This window comes from Somniosus microcephalus, unplaced genomic scaffold, assembly GCF_052327205.1.
Source record: "Somniosus microcephalus isolate GS21.2 unplaced genomic scaffold, FLI_Smic_1.0 unresolved_chr1, whole genome shotgun sequence".
Taxonomy (NCBI): Eukaryota; Metazoa; Chordata; class Chondrichthyes; order Squaliformes; family Somniosidae; genus Somniosus; species Somniosus microcephalus.
Window position 1 is genome coordinate 87,620,526 of NW_028225179.1, and position 16,903 is coordinate 87,637,428.

The following is a 16,903-nucleotide window of genomic DNA, read 5'->3' on the forward strand; positions in this document are numbered from 1 at the left end:
CGCACCGATTGGTCGACCGTCAGGTCACCAAAGCGTAGGATTGGTCAATCGTCCCGTCACTCGACTGTAGGAGGGCCTGCCCGCACGCGCCAGGAACCCGGCGTACGATTGGTCGACCTCGACGTCACTCTATCGCTAATGAGCGGATAATGAGATGCTAATGAGCGGAATTTTGAATGTTTTTTGGATACCGCGGGCGCAATTTTTGTCCGGCCGAAACATAAATATGCTTATGACCGTTTTGGAATGGTAAGCTTTCTTTTGATGTAACGCACGTGTAGGTACGCTCTATAACTTTCGAGTGCATAGCCGGGCAGACGCACACCGAAGGACAGACAGATAGACAGACAGACAGACAGAGCGATCCGTTTATATATATAGATAGATAAAATATATAGACACATCTACCTCCGACAGTTCTGCGCTCCCTCAGTACTGGCACTGGGACTGTCGGCCTGGATTTTGGGCTTACTTATAAATAAACTCCTCAAAATAAAAGTCTTCACGACATTGAATATAGATGTTCACAGATTTATTTAGCATAAAATTCTAAACAGGTTGTAGCTTCCAGCTCGACGTACTGGTTTGGGCCGGACTGTCACATTCCAAAGTAAACATTCCAATACCCACTTTTCAAATCTTCCGATGTGACACACCCCACGTTTCTGCATTATCCAATACCATTACCTCTTCCCATGTCCCTGATCAATCACTCTAGTTTTAACATGTTGCCTTTTTTACACTTTCCCTGGCTGGCTGACACTCCCTACCTCCCTCAGGCACTTCCTTCTCTTAAGCTCTTGCTTCTCACGAAGCTGCCCGAATCTCGTCTCTTCTGCAGAACTTGTCCCTCCACTAAAGCTCTCTGACTCTCCACTTTCCATTAAACTAGGAAGACTTGCATTGATACAGCGCCTTTCACCACCTCACGATGCTTCACAGTCAACAAAGAGCTTTTTCAAGTGTCATCGCTGCTGTAATGTAGGAAATTAGATTTTACTGTTGAAACCTGCTCGTCTCTGCTTCTATATTAATGAAGCTTGTCATGATTACACTTTATTCTAACAGAGACTCACTTAATAGGCGAAAGCTGAGAGTTAATATGAAGAGAAATCAATCGCAGGAGCATCCTGGCCACCCTTTGCTCACAGCAGAGCGATACATGTCTAGCGCATCGCTCTGAACTCACCCCCTCCAACAGCCCCCAGTACTACTACAGCCCAGGGTTACAAAGCTCACCGCTCACAGCAGAGCGATACATGTCTAGCACATCGCTCTGAACTCACCCCTCCAACAGTCCCCAGTACTACAGCCCAGGGTTACAAAGCTCACTGCTCACAGCAGGGTGATACATGTCTAGCACATCGCGCTGAACTCACCCCTCCAACAGTCCCCAATACTACAGCCCAGGGTTACAAAGCTCACCGCTTAGAGTAGGGCGATACACGTCTAGCACATCACTGAACTCACTCCTCCAACAGCCCCCAGTACTACAGCCCAGGATTACAAAGCTCACCACTCACAGCAGAGCGATACATGTCTAGCACATCACTGAACTCACCCCCTCCAACAGCCCCCGGTACTACAGTCCAGGGTTACAAAGCTCACCGCTCACAGCAGGGGGAGGGGGAGGGGTCAGCTATCCCAGGCAGTATCCAGCAGGTTGTGCAGAGACAGAGAGAGAGAGAGTTACGCTTGTTATTAAATACATTCCCCATGTGTTTGGGGTTTGGTGCGGGGTGAGGTGAAAAGTTGAAGACTGCTCCGCCGCCTCCAGCTATCCAGTTAGGCCATGAAATGAAACAGTCTTCAATCCTGTGGTCTCCATCCTCTGCTCACTCTCTTGCATCTCCTTTTCGGATTCACTCCCACTTTCATCACTCGACTCCCCGGGATGGATGACAGGATTGATTTAATCTGTTAATAGGAAGGAATATTTAAATATTAATATCTTTCCACGTTGATTGCACCGCCTCTAGCCCTCCTCCACCTCCTAAGATTGAGACAGTGTCAAGGCCCGGGGATAGAGTAATGACACTCACCGTGTCCTCCACTACTCCACAGGGAGAGAAACTGAGGGCTAAAAATTTGATTGCGCCCGTAGGGCCTGTTGCTTGGGCACTACAGGTGCTGTTTTGGGTCTGATGCAGGCCGCGCGGACGCCATCTTGGTGAGGGCACTAGAGTCGGTGCTGGGAGAGTGCACCAGAGGGATTTAGAGCAGGCAGATCGTGACCTCAATCAGCGCGCAACATTGATTTGACACCATGCTGCCATTTCATCCTCAACGCTGGAACTAACGCCCTGTGTTAACCTCGCACAGATGAACATGCGTTCAGCAGCTGCAAGAACCCCCCACCAGCGATATTTGAAGGGATCATCAACTACTCGCAGGTGAGTTGCTGATTAATTTCTACTGGCTCTGTGCAAGTTTGTGGAAGTGTTTGGAGCTTTCTAGAGTCTTTAAAGTTAGTGAGGTGACAGGGCGTGGTGCTCCAAGTGGAGAAGGCCTTGCTTCTGACTTCAAGGGTTCTGGTCAGACCACTTGCTCCCAGTCATGGGTTCCCTCGTTGTCATCCCCGTTGGCCTGCAGCATGACACGGAGATGGAGCAGAGGCAGCAAAGAAGAGGACAAGCTGCTCGCAGAGGGAGGAGGGGGAGAAGGGCTCTCAGCTGGTCATCTTACCCACCTAGGGTCTTCTGAGAGCAATTCTCTTACTTCAACCTGAGCCAGGAGCAGTGTGTGAGGCGTCTGCGCTTTACAATGGAGGTGCTCACAGAACTCTGCTACCTCTTGCAGCCAGACCTGCAGCCTCACACCAAGGCAAGGACAGCACTGCCAGTGGCTGTGAAGGAGACTGTGGCCCTGAATTTCTTTGTGTCGTGATCCTTCCAGGCTGGAGCAGGCAACATCTGTAACTCTCTCTCTCTTAGGCAGTCCCTCGGAACCGAGGATGACTTGCTTCCACATTAAAAATGAGTTCTCAGGTGACTGATGAGTCCAATGCGGGACCTACAGTCTCTGTCACAGGTGGGGCAGATGCTGGTTGAAGGGGCGGGTAGGTGGGGTGCTTGGGTTGACGTGCACTCCTTGCGCTGCCTGCGCTTGGCTTCTGCTTGCTCCCGGTGAAGAGACTCGAGGTGTTCGGCGCCTTCCCAGATGCTTCTCCTCCACTTTGTGCAGTCTTGCGCCAGGGATTCCCCAGTGTCGGTGGGGATGTTGCACTTTTTCAAGGAGGCTTTGAGGGTGTTTGGGAGTCTCGCATCGGGCATGCAGACGATGTGACCCGTCCATCTGAGCTGATCGAGCATGGTCAAAGCTTCGAGGCTTCGATGCCTGAGCGAGAACACTGACGTTGGTGCGCTTATCCTGCTAATGGATTTGCAGGATCTTGCGGAGGCAGTGTTGGTCATACCTCTCCAGTGCTTTGAGGTGCCTGCTGTACATGGTCCATGTCTCTGAGGCATACAGGAGGGCGGATATCACTGCTGCTCTGTAGACCATGAGCTTGGTGCCGGGCTTGAGGGCCTGGTCTTCAAACACTCTCTTCCTCAGGCGACCGAAGGCTGCACTGGCACACTAAAGGTGGTGTTGGACTTCGTCATCGACATCTGCCCTTGTTGACAGTAGGCTCCCGAGGTATGGAAAGTAGTCCATGTTGTCCAAGGCCTTGTCGTGGATTTTGATAATCGGGGGGCAGTACTATGTGGCGGGGGCAGGTTGGTAGAGGACCTTTGTCTTACGGATGTTTAGTGTAAGGCCCATGCTCTCTTAAGTTTTGGTGAAGGTGTTGATGGTTTGGAGTTTGACCTCCGAGTGTGCACAGATGCAAGCGTCGTCTGCATACTGTAATTCGATGACAGAAGATGGGACGACCTTGGATCTGGACTGGAGCCGACGAAGGTTGAACAGTTTCCTGTTTGTTCTGTAAATTAGCTCCACTTCAGCAGGGAGCTTACTGAGGGTGAGATGGAGCATTGCAGTAAGGAAGATCGAGAAGAGCGTTGGTGCGATGACACAGCCTTGCTTGACCCCAGTCCGTACGTGAATTGGCTCTGTGGTGGAACCGTTGGTCAGGATCACGGCTTGCATGTTGTTGTGAAGCAGGCGGAGGATGGTGACAAACATTTTAGGGCAGCTGAATTTGAGAGGGACACTCCAGAATCCCTCACGGTTGACAGTGTCAAAGGCCTTTGTGAGGTCAAAGAAGGCCATGTACAGCGGTTGGTGCTGTTCCCTGCATTTCTCTTGTAATTGATGCGCGGTGAAGATCATGTCCATTGTGCCCCTTAGTGGGTGGAATCCACATTGCGACTCTGGGAGGAGCTCTTCAGCCACTGGGAGAAGGCGATTGAGGAGGATTCACATCTCACAGTTCGCTGTCCACTACTGCATAAGAGAGGTGACAGACTCTCTTTATGCCAGGAGAGAGGACTTCATTGTATTCTCCCTGACCCGTGAGAAGCAGACGGAGCTTGCACGTGGCTTTGCCAGGAGAGCAGGCTTTCCCATGGTGCAGGGCGCCATCGACTGCACACAATTGGCTTTGCGGGTGCCGCATTTAAAAGCTGAGATTTACCGCAACCGCAAAGGTTATCACTCACTGAGTGTGCAGTTGGTCTGTGACCATGCTCAGCACATCATGATGGTGAATGCCCAGTATCCTGGCAGCAGTCATGATGGTTCATCCTGCACCAGTCCGCTGTTCCTTCAGTCTTTGAGCCACCAAGACAAACCAGAGGGTGGCTACCGGGTGACAAGGGCTGAGCACCTGGCTCATGACTCCGCTCCGCACCCCAACCACACATGGGCAGCATGCATACAGTGAGAGCCATACTGCCAGATGAAATCTGATAGAGTAGAGCATTGGCATCCTTAAACAACACTTCTGCTGTCTGGACCGCTCTGTAGGAGCCCTGCAGTAATCACCAGAACACGTGTATAGATTCAGCGTAGTCTGCTGCAGTGTGGGAGAAATGGGTTTTGATTTGTGGGGCACTGGCACCAGTACTTGGACGGGCTTCACTTGAACCATGCTGGGGCTGGGGCTAGAGTCCTGGTGAATCGAATAACTAGGGCTGCAGAGAGGGCTTTAAACTAAATGGTGGGGGGAAGGATCCAGGTGAGCGGGAATTAAAAAAGTCAATGAGAAATGAGAAAGCAATAGAGCAGGATAGAGATGGGGTAAATAATGACCAGAGTGTGACAGGAAGGGACAGAATGTTTAAAAATAAGAGTGCAACAGAAAAAAAGGCCAAAACAAGGAAAAATGGTAAAAAGACAAAGTTAAAAGCTCTATATCGGAATGCACGCAACATTCGATGGAATCTGGAACAGTACCCATGGATTGGAGGGTAGCTAATGTAACCCCACTATTCAAAAAAGGTGGTAGAGAGAAAACGGGGAATTACAGACCGGTAAGCCTGACATCTGTAGTGGGGAAAATGCTAGAGTCCATTATAAAAGATGTAATAGCAGAGCACTTGGAAAACAGTGACAGGATCGGACAAAGTCAACATGGATTTACAAAAGGTAAATCGTGCTTGACTAATCTACTGGAATTTTTTGAGAATGTAACTAGTAAAATAGATAAGGGAGAACCAGTGGATGTGGTGTATTTGGACTTTCAGAAGGCTTTTGATAAGGTCCCACATAAGAGATTAGCGTGTAAAGTTAAGGCACATGAGATTGGGGGCAAGGTATTGACTTGGATAGAGAACTGGTTGGCAGATAGAAAGCAAAGAGTTGGAATAAACGGGTCTTTTTCCGAGTGGCAGGCAGTGACTAGTGGGGTACCGCAGGGATCGGTCCTTGGACCCCAGCTATTCACAATATATATTAATGATCTAGACAAGGGAACTAGATGTAACAACTCCAAATTTGCAGATGACACAAAGCTGGGTGGACGTGTGTGCTGTGAGGAGGATGCCAAGAAACTACAGGATGATTTGGACAGGTTGGGTGATTGGGCAGAAGCATGGCAGATGCAATATAACGTGGATAAATGTGAGGTTATCCACTTTGGTGTCAAAAACAGGAAGGCAGATTATTATCTGAATGGCAATAGATTGGGAGAAGGGGAAGTGCAACGAGACCTGGGTGTCCTTGTGCGCCAGTCACTTGAAGGTAAGCATGCAGGTGCAGCAGATGGTTAAGAAGGCAAATGGTATGTTGGCCTTCATAGCGAGAGGGTTTGATTACAGGAACAAGGATGTCTTGCTACAGTTGTTCAGGGCCTTGGTGAGACCACATCTTGAGTATTGTGTGCAGTTTTGGTCGCCTTATCTGAGGAAGGATATTCTTGCTATGGAAGGAGTTCAACGAAGATTCACCAGGCTGATACCTGGGATGGCAGGAATGACGTATGAGGAGAGATTGGGTCGATTGGACTTGTACTCGCTGGAGTTTAGAAGAATGAGAGGGGATCTCATTGAAACTTATAAAATTCTGGCAGGACTGGACAGACTAGATGCAGGAAGGATGTTCCCGATGGTCGGGGAGTCCAGAACCAGGGGTCACAGTCTAAGGATAAAGGGTAGGCCTTTTAGGACAGAAATGAGGAGGCATTTCTTCACCCAGAGTGGTGAACCTGTGGAATTCTCTACCACAGAAGACAGTAGAGGCCAATTCATTAAATATATTCAAGAAGGTGTTGGATATATTTCTTAAGGCTAAAGGAATCAAGGGGTATGGGGAGAAAGCAGGGACAGGGTACTGAATTTGGATGATCAGCCATGATCGCATTGAATGGCGGAGCAGGCTCGAGCGGCCGAATGGCCTACTCCTGCTCCTATCTTCTATGTTTCTATATTTCTATGTAACAAGATAGATGAGTTGACGGCACAAATAGATACAAATGGGTATGATCTGATTGTCATTACAGAGACGTGGTTGCAAGGTGATCAGGGCTGGGAACTGAATATTCCAGGTTATTTGACAATTCGGAAGGATAGACAGAAAGGAAAGGGAGGTGGGGTGGCTTTGTTGGTAAAGAATGGGATCGGTGCAGTGGTGAGAAGTGATATTGGCTCAGAAGATCAAGATGTAGAATCGGTTTGGGTGGAGATAAAAATTAATAAAGGGAAAAAGTCTCTGTTGGGCGTAGTCTACAGGCCCCCAAACCATAGCACTTCTGTTGGACAGTATAAATCAACAAATAATAAAGGCCTGTAAAAAAGGTACGGTAATAATCATGGGTGATTTTAATCTCCATATTGATTGGACAAATCAAATTGGTCATGGTAGCCTTGAGGAGTTCATAGAGTGCATCCAGGATGGTTTCCTAGAACAGTATATAATGGAACCAACCAGGGAGCAGGCTATCTTGGATCTGGTACTGTGTAATGAGACAGAATTAATAAATGATCTCATGGAAAAGGATCCTCTTGGAAAGAGTGATCATAGCATGGTTGAATTTCAAATTCAGTTGGAGGGTGAGAAAGTTGTATCTCAAACCTCTCGCCTTCTATTGACCTCCTGCACGAAGTCCTCCAGTGCTGCATCACTAAACCTTGGCGCACACTCTCTCCCCTGTTGTGCCATCATTAATAGTTCCTTTCCACTGTCGTCTCCAGCCAGTTCATTGATCTGCTGCAGGCAGAATCCACACCCACTTTTAAGAGGTGCAGGCTGCCTTTAAATTGTGCAGGTTGTCTTTCATTGGTGCTAGCCTCGCACAAACTTGAGCCCCCGCTGAGCATTCAGCCAATCAGCAGCACGTTCAGCACTGGGCTGAACGCCACAATCATGGATATGAACAGCAGCACGAAGTTCGCCTGCTACCTGCAGTCCTCCGAGTAGGAGCGGGTTGCTCGTGCACCGCGATCCCTGCGCCCGTTACTGGGGAAAACAAATTTCTAGGGCAGAGAGTGGGTCATGGGATGAGGGGATGGACATATGAGGAGAGGTTGAGTAGATTGGGACTCTACTCATTGGAGTTCAGAAGAATGAGAGGCGATCTTATTGAAACATATAAGATTGTGAAGGGGTTGGATCGGGTGGATGCGGGGAGGATGTTCCCGATGATGGGTGAAACTAGAACTAGGGGGCATAGTCTTAGAATAAGGGGCTGCTCTTTCAAAACTGAGATGAGGAGGAACTACTTCACTCAGAGGGTGGTAGGTCCATGGAATATGCTGCCCCAAAAAGCTGTAGAAGCTACATCATTACATAAATTTAAAGCAGAAATAGACAGTTTCCTAGAAGTAAAGGGAATTAAGGGTTATGGGGAGCGGGCAGGAATTTGGACATGAGTCTAGGTTCGGATCGGTCATGGCCCTGTGGGTAGCGGAGCGGGCCCAGGGGCCGTGTAGCCTGATCCTGCTCCTATTTCATGTGTCTAATTCTGTTAGATTCAGGGGATGGTTCTGTGATAGTGGATTGGCGGTTAGGATCAGATCAGCCATGATCTTATTGAATGGCGGAGCAGGCTCGAGGGGCCGATTGGCCTACTCCTGCTCCTATTTCTTATGTTCTTATGTCCTTATGGGTCATTGCCCCGGGGATAGATTAATAACATTCACCGTGTCCCCCAATATCCCATGGGGAGAGAGAGAGACACTGAAAGTGGGCCATTGCCCCGGGGATAGATTAATAACACTCACCGTGTCCCCCAGTACCCCACGGGGAGAGAGAGAGAGACACTGAGAGTGGGTCATTGCCCCGGGCATAGATTAATAACACTCACCGCCTCTTCCAAAGCCTCTGTCACCTTAGGATCGGAGGGGCAAAGGTCTCCACCAGTCACGGAGAACTGCACCGTTCCACCGACGCGTTTCTGATCGAAATCTGGAATAACGAGAGAAGATTTGTGGTAGAAACAACAGCAAGTGCGGTGGCATAGTGGTTAGCACTGTTGCCTCACAGCGCCAGGGACCCGGGTTCGAATCCGGCCTCGGGTTACTGTCTGTGTGGAGTTTGCACATTCTCCCCGTGTTTGCGTGGGTTTCCTCCGGGTGCTCCGGTTTCCTCCCACAGTCCAAAGATGTGCGGGTTAGGTTGATTGACTATGATAAATTGACCCTTAGTGTTAGGGGGATTAAATATGTGGGGTTACGGGGATAGGGTGGGATATGTGTTGGTGTAGGGGTTACGGGGATCGGGTGGGATATGTGTCGGTGCAGGCTCAATGGGCCGAAATGGCCTCTATCTGCACTGTGGGGTTTCTGTGATTTCTGTGAACTTGTATTTATACAGCACCTTTAATGTAGTAAAATGTCCCGAGGCACTTTGTAGCAGCGATTATCAAACAAAATTTGACACCGAGCCACCTAAGGAGTTATCAGGACAAGTGTGGTCTAACCAAGGTATATGGGGACCAGAACTGTGCACAGTGCTCCAAGTGTGGTGTAACCAAGGTATATGGTGACCAGAACTGTGCACAGTGCTCCAAGTGTGGTCTAACCAAGGTATATGGGGACCAGAACTGTGCACAGTGCTCCAAGTGTGGTCTAAACAAGGTATATGGAGACCAGAACTGTGCACAGTACTCCAAGTGTGGTCTAACCAAGGTTCTACAGAAGTTTAACATAACGTCTCTGCTTTTCAATTTTATTCCTCTAGAAATGAATGCCAGTGCTGGTTTTACTTTTTTTATGGCCTTATTAACCTGTGTCTCTAATTTTAGTGATTTGTGAATCTGTACCTCTAGATCTCTTTGCTCCTCTACCCCATCTAGCCTCTTATTTTCCCAGGAGTAAGTGTCCTTATTCCCCCGAGGGAGACGGGCTTGATACGATGGTGGGGGGGGGGGGCTTTGTGTCACTCTACTCCCAGCACACACCAGCACCCCTGTATGAATTTGGAGGGCGGAGCACTGGTCTCCTGCTTGCTGGACCTGCCTGGAGTGGGGCTCTGAAGGGAACGAGAGACACGGAGGCCCTGACAGGACGATGAATTTTACTTTTCTTCAACACACCTTTGGGGGCGAGGCAAGTTTTCTGAGACCGAGTCCTGACACTTCCTGAAACAAAGGGAAAAGAGAGAATTGGTACAAAGTGTCCTTTGCGAATCCATGTCCCCGCCGCACTGGGTGAACTTTAACCAGTCAGTGAGCAGTACACAGAGCAGGAAAGGCCCAGGCTCCATCCCCGGCCTGTGCTGAGTGAGCTGACCTCACCCGGTGTGGTACTGAGCTCCCCACACACAGAGCAGGAAAGGCCCAGGCTCCATCCCCGGCCTGTGCTGAGTGAGCTGATCTCACCCAGTGTGGTACTGAGCCCCCCCACACACAGCAGGAAAGGCCCAGGCTCCATCCCCGGCCTGTACTGAGTGAGCTGATCTCACCCAGTGTGGTACTGAGCCCCCCCACACACAGCAGGAAAGGCCCAGGCTCCATCCCCGGCCTGTGCTGAGTGAGCTGATCTCACCCAGTGTGGTACTGAGCCACCCCCACACACAGAGCAGGAAAGGCCCAGGCTCCATCCCCGGCCTGTGCTGAGTGAGCTGATCTCACCCGGTGTGGTACAGAGCCCCCCCACACACACAGAGCAGGAAAAGCCCAGGCTCCATCCCCGGCCTGTGCTGAGTGAGCTGATCTCACCCGGTGTGGTACAGAGCCCCCCCCCCACACACTGCAGGAAAGGCCCAGGCTCCATCCCCAGCCTGTGCTGAGTGAGCTGATCTCACCCAGTGTGGTACAGAGTGTATTGATTTCTTTGTGGGTTCAATGACGAGACATTTATGAAAGAGAATGTCTTTTAATCCAAAGTTTGTTCAACTCAGTTCAACAGCATTACAGGAGACCCCATGCTAGATATCCATCTAAAACGAAACTAAAACTGAACTCAACTGCTTGTCTCTGTCACATGCCCTCTGCTGGTCAGGCATAAGTAATCAATACATGCAAATATGCTGGTAAGGCATCACAATCAAACAGGCAAATACCATCACTATTTGCTGATATCATTACATCTCCCTTTCTTAAAACAAAAGTATTTTACTTTTAACTAACAACGTTTTCTTTGTATTAATCTGCATTTTAACTGTAACACTTAATGAACTTACATTATCATGATCAAGGTTTTTTAACCTTGCTTTGTGTGTTCACATGAAATATGTAAATACACTAGAACTTGAAGAAAGAATAAGATAACATTACTTCCTTCCATAACAATAGTCCTTATATTTGCTCAATGAGTCTCTCAGGAGGCTTCACGTGTCTTGAGGATTTTCTGATTGATTGTCCTTGAATCTGAGTTGTTGCCTCAGATGATGTGTTCTCAGCTGTGTGATCAGGTTGTTCAACAGTATCAGTCTTTTGACTTGCTGTGTGATCAGGTTGTTCAACAGTATCAGTCTTTTGACTTGCTGTGGCTGGTCCCATGAGAAGATCTCGACGATTTCTTCTCAGAACAGCACCCTCATCCGTCTGAATGGTGTATGATCTTGGTTGAACTTCACTCAGGACAGTTCCATTCTGAGCCCATATGTTTGTTTTGTCTTTGAACCTTACTTGGTCACCAGTGTGGAGTTCAGGTAGGTTTTGTGTTCGTCTGTCATAGTAGTACTTTTGCTTTTCTTTCTGTTGTTCTTTGAACTTCCTCACTTTCTCCCCCTCTTTTGTTTTCAGGAGGTTCTCCGGGATGGGTAGGTTTGACCTTAGCAGACGTCCCATAAGGAGTTGGGCTGGTGACTTACCACACTCGAGCGGCGTTGTGCGGTATACAAGCATGCTCTGGTAGAAGTCAGTTCCACTGTCTTTTGCCTTGTACATCAGTCTTTTCACTGTCTGGACCGATTTTTCCACTAGTCCATTGGACTGTGGATAGTGAGGACTTGACGTTGTGTGGACAAAGTCCCACTCTTTGGCAAAGTGTCGGAAACTTGCATTGTAAAACTGGGGTCCGTTGTCTGTGAAGACCTCGCTTGCCACGCCATGTCTGGAGAATATGGCTTTCATACATCTTATCACAGCAGCTGCAGTGGTGGCGTACAGTCTACAAACCTCTGGATACAGGGAGTAATAGTCTGTGACTACAAGATAGTCCTTCCCTTGACATACGAATAGGTCAGCGCCTACCTTCTGGTAAGGTCTGTCTGGCACTGGGTGTGGCTTTAGTGGTTCTACCGGATTGCTTGCTCGATATTTCAGGCATATTGTGCAGTTTGACACCTCATTTGTCACATCTTGGTTGATTCGTGGCCAGTACATCACCTCTCGTGCTCTTTTCTTACACTTTTCGATTCCCAGATGTCCTCCATGGATCCTTTTTAGCATCTCTTTTCTCAGACTCTTTGGGATAACTATTTTACTTCCTTTGTAGATATGTCTTCGACCAGTGATAGTTCTGCCCTGCAGTTCCAGTACTCTGCCATGTCAGGTGAGCAGTCTTGCTTCATGTTGGGCCATCCATCCAAGATGCTTTTCCTTAGTCGTCTCATTGTTTCATCTTTGTTTGTCTCATTCTTTATGAGCTCCATTTTTGCATCTGCTATGGGCAGTGCACTTGTGATCATGTCCACGTAGGCGTTCACTTTTTCATCCATTGTGGTGTTTGCGGGCTCACTTGGGTCTACAGCTCTGGACAACGTGTCTGCTGTATACATCAGTTTACCCGGTGTGTACGCAACAGTGTATAGCGTTGCAGCCTGATCATCATTCTTTGTATTCTAAGCGGACAGCTATTTAGTGGCTTTTGGAACAATGCAATCAAGGGCTTATGGTCAGTCTCTACACTGATTGCTTGTCCTGCCACAAACTGGTGAAATCTTTCACAGGCGTATGTGATGCTGAGCAGCTCCTTTTCTATTTGAGCATATCGCGTCTCCGCGTCTGTCATTGAACGCGATGCATATGCAATAGGTTGCCAGTAGTCATATTTTTGCAGAAGAACGGCACCGAGCCCACTCTGTGATGCATCTGATGATATCTTGATGGGTCTCGCTGGGTCATAAAACCTCAGAACTGGTTCCTCTGTGAGCAGTTTCTTTAGATCGCTCCATGACTTCTCATGCTCATGATTCCATTCCCATTCTATGTTCTTTTCAGTTAGTCTTCTCAGTGGCGCCATCTTTTCTGAGAGGTTGGATATGAATTTACCCATGTAGTTGATCATTCCATTAAACCTCTGCACGTCCTTTTTGCATTGTGGCTTTGGCATATTCTCAGTGGCGGACACCTTTCTGGGATCTGGTCTGATGCCCTCACTGCTAAGGATATCTCCCACGAATGTCAGTTCTGTCACCCCGAGCTGGCATTTCTCTCTATTCAGCTTCAGGTTTGTTTTCCTTGTTGCTTCCAGCACTTTTTTCAGTCTCTCGTCATGCTCAGTTCTCGTGGTTCCCCATACTATGATGTCATCCATTGATGTATCAACTCCCTCCAGGTGCTCATAGATCATATGGATAGTTTTGTGATACACTTCAGGAGCTGAGGCAATGCCAAATGGTAACCTTAGGAATCTGTATCTGCCAAATGGACTGTTGAACGTGCACAGTCTGGAACTTGCCTCGTCCAATTTCATCTGCCAAAATCCTGATGATGCATCTAACTTGCTGAAATACTTTGCATTTGTAAACTGTGCCATGATTTCCTCACGTGTAGGAAGCTTGAAGTGCTCTCTCTTTATTGCTCTGTTTAGATCTCTTGGATCCAGGCAAATTCTGAGCTTTCCATTCTTTTTGTCCACTACGACGAGGGAACTCACCCACTCAGTTGGCTCATCTATCTTCTGAATCACGTTCAGGCTTTCCATCCTGTCCAACTCTGCCTTCAGTTGCTTTTGAAGAGCAAACGGAACTTTTCTGCATGGATGTATGACTTTTATCTACTCTGATCGTGTGTTCTCCTGGAATGCAGCCTAGACCCTTAAATAGGTCGTTGTACTCTTTCATGAGTTCATCATAGACTGTCTCTCCTTCGCTTTCCACAACGAGGACTCTCTTTACCAGGTTCAGTCTCTCACAGGCTTTTAAACCTAGTATGGCTTGCACATCCTTTGGCACCACGATTAATGCTAGCGTGTGCTCTCTGTCCTTGTGTGTTACTTTGACAATGCATCTTCCGTTCAGTGGTATATCAGTACCTGAGTATCCTGTCACTTTCACTTTTATTCCATGTATCTTTGGTCTGGGTCTAATTTTCTTAAAATCAGTCTCTGATATCACATTAACTTGTGCTCCAGTATCCAATTTAAATGGAATGTGTATGTCATTCACTTTTAGTGTCAACATCCAGTCTCTTTCTTCTTTTTTGTTTTCAGACACAACATCCACACTGAACTCCTCTATCCCGCTTTCATCTACTGCATGGACCTTGCTTTGTTGCGCTTGGTTCTTACAGCAACGGGCATAATGGTTGTTTTTGTTGCAACTATTGCATGTTTTACCATATGCTGGACACTTTTTTGGTGGATGCTGTGTACCGCATCGACCACATGATTTCGATTGCCCCTTTCATTTTTTTTCGCTGACCACGCCTCTTTTTTCACATTGGCGCTCTTTTTGTTAAACGGTTTGTGTCCGTTCTTACTCACTGCATCCACGTTGCAGCTATTATCACTGAACAGCTCCTTTGCCTGCGACTTCACAGTCTCTGTAGCCCTACACAGTGCTATGGCTTTTCCCAGGTCTAGATCTTGCTCTCTTAGCAGTCTTTCCCTTAGACCATTATCTGGAATACCACACACCAGTCTGTCTTTTATCAGCGAGTCTGTCAGTCCCCCAAATTCACACGATTTGCTTCTGTTTCTCAGTTCAGTCACATACTGATCAATAGTCTTTCCCGTTTTCTGTACACATGTGAAAAATCTGTGCCTCTCAAACGTCACGTTACGTTTAGGTATGCAGTAGGCCTCAAACTGTTCCATTATTTTATCTAACTTCGTTTTGTCTCCATCAGCAGCGAATGTGAAGTTATTATACACCTCCAGCGCTTCATCACCCACGACATGTTAGAACACTGACGATTTCTGTTTATCACTTTTCTCGTCAGCTCCGATTGCCGCTAAATACAACTCTAAATGTTGTTTGAATCTCCTCCAATTTTCAGCCACATTACCTGTCAACTGAAACTTCGCCAGTGGGTGTAATCCTTCCATTTTTCACTTCATTAGCTATTCTCCAATGGTAAGACACGATTTTCTCTTTTGGCTTGCTAATATGTGGAGAGCTGATTTAACTTCAGATTTTTCCTCTTCATCTCTTTCAATCACTTCTGACACCATGTATTGATTTCTTTGTGGGTTCAATGACGAGACATTTATGAAAGAGAATGTCTTTTAATCCAAAGTTTGTTCAACTCAGTTCAACAGCATTACAGGAGACCCCATGCTAGATATCCATCTAAAACGAAACTAAAACGGAACTCAACTGCTTGTCTCTGTCACATGACCTCTGCTGGTCAGGCATAAGTAATCAATACATGCAAATATGCTGGTAAGGCATCATAATCAAACAGGCAAAAACCATCACTATTTGCTGATATCATTACACAGAGCCCCCCACACAGAGCAGGAAAGGCCCAGGCTCCATCCCCAGCCTGTGCTGAGTGAGCTGATCTCACCCGGTGTGGTACTGAGCCCCCCACACAGAGCAGGAAAGGCCCAGGCTCCATCCCCGGCCTGTGCTGTGTGAGCTGATCTCACCCGGTGTGGTACAGAGCCCCCCCCACACACACACAGCAGGAAGCGAGGGTTCCTGCTCCTAATGATTGTGCAGTGACTCCTGTTGGAAGCAATGTGTTTAATATATAGGTGTGTGTCTCTCTCTCTCTGTACGTCACCCTCCTAACTCTCTGCCCAAGTGGAAACGGTTCCACAGTGAGGGGGTTAGTGCCAGGAACACTGGGGGAGGGGAGAAGGCACAGTAGACTGTGGACCCATTACTACAAACTTGTGTCTCCCTCACAGAGCGCTGGGCACAGAGGAAGACGGAGATCGAGGCAAGAGGAAGCAGAGGTGAAGAGGAGGTCCTAAAGAGAGTTTGGAAGGTAGGGGGAGGCGACCAATAGGAGGACATGGGAGAGGCCGGGTGGGTGGTCTGATGGCGTGCTGGTTCCAGAGGGAGAGACGGAGGGGTGAGACGGTGCAGGGGGATCAGACACAAACTGAAACAGAGCTCATCGGGGCTTCTAGAGAAACATTCAAGGAGGAAGAATGTTACAGGGACAGGGAGAGAGCAGGAAATGTAGGAACACAGGAACAGGAGGAGGCCATTCATCCCCCTCGGGCCTGTTACACAGGAACAGGAGGAGGCCATTCAGCCCCCTCGGCCGTGTTACACAGGAATAGGAGGAGGCCATTCAGTCCCCTCGGGCCTGTTACACAGGAACAGGAGGAGGCCATTCAGCCCCCTCGGGCCTGTTACACAGGAACAGGAGGAGGCCATTCAGTCCCCTTGGGCCTGTTACACAGGAACAACAGGCCATTCAGTCCCCTCGGGCCTGTTACACAGGAACAGGAGGAGGCCATTCAGTCCCCTCGGGCCTGTTACACAGGAACAGGAGGAGGCCATTCAGTCCCCTCGGACCTGTTACACAGGAACAGGAGGAGGCCATTCAGCCCCCTCGGCCCTGTTACACAGGAACAGGAGGAGGCCATTCATCCCCCTCGGGCCTGTTACACAGGAACAGGAGGAGGCCATTCATCCCCCTCGGCCCTGTTACACAGGAATAGGAGGAGGCCATTCATCCCCCTCGGCCCTGTTACACAGGAACAAGAGGAGGCCATTCAATCCCCTTGGCCCTGTCTCACAGGAACAGAAGGAGGCCATTCAGCCCCCTTGGCCCTGTTACACAGGAACAGGAGGAGGCCATTCAGCCCCCTTGGCCCTGTTACACAGGAACAGGAGGAGGCCATTCAGTCCCCTCGGGCCTGTTACACAGGAACAGGAGGAGGCCATTCAGCCCCCTCGGGCCTGTTACACAGGAACAGGAGGAGGCCATTCAGTCCCCTCGGGCCTGTTA

At 48.6% G+C, this 16,903-nt stretch overlaps 1 protein-coding gene across 1 annotated transcript in view; it reads right to left on the reverse strand.

The window, feature by feature from the left end:
* Nucleotides 1-515: 515 nt before the first annotated feature.
* The window catches only part of LOC147095567 (scavenger receptor cysteine-rich domain-containing protein DMBT1-like), a 101,322-nt gene continuing 84,934 nt past the window's right edge, over nucleotides 516-16,903 (reverse strand). The window contains exons 11-13 of the mRNA XM_085974697.1: nucleotides 9,917-9,961; nucleotides 8,687-8,787; nucleotides 516-1,917 (exon numbers count right to left, since the gene is read on the reverse strand). Coding sequence (XP_085830823.1) covers nucleotides 1,810-1,917; nucleotides 8,687-8,787; nucleotides 9,917-9,961 — 254 coding nt within the window. The 3' untranslated portion in view covers nucleotides 516-1,809. The remainder of the gene's footprint in view (nucleotides 1,918-8,686; nucleotides 8,788-9,916; nucleotides 9,962-16,903) is intronic.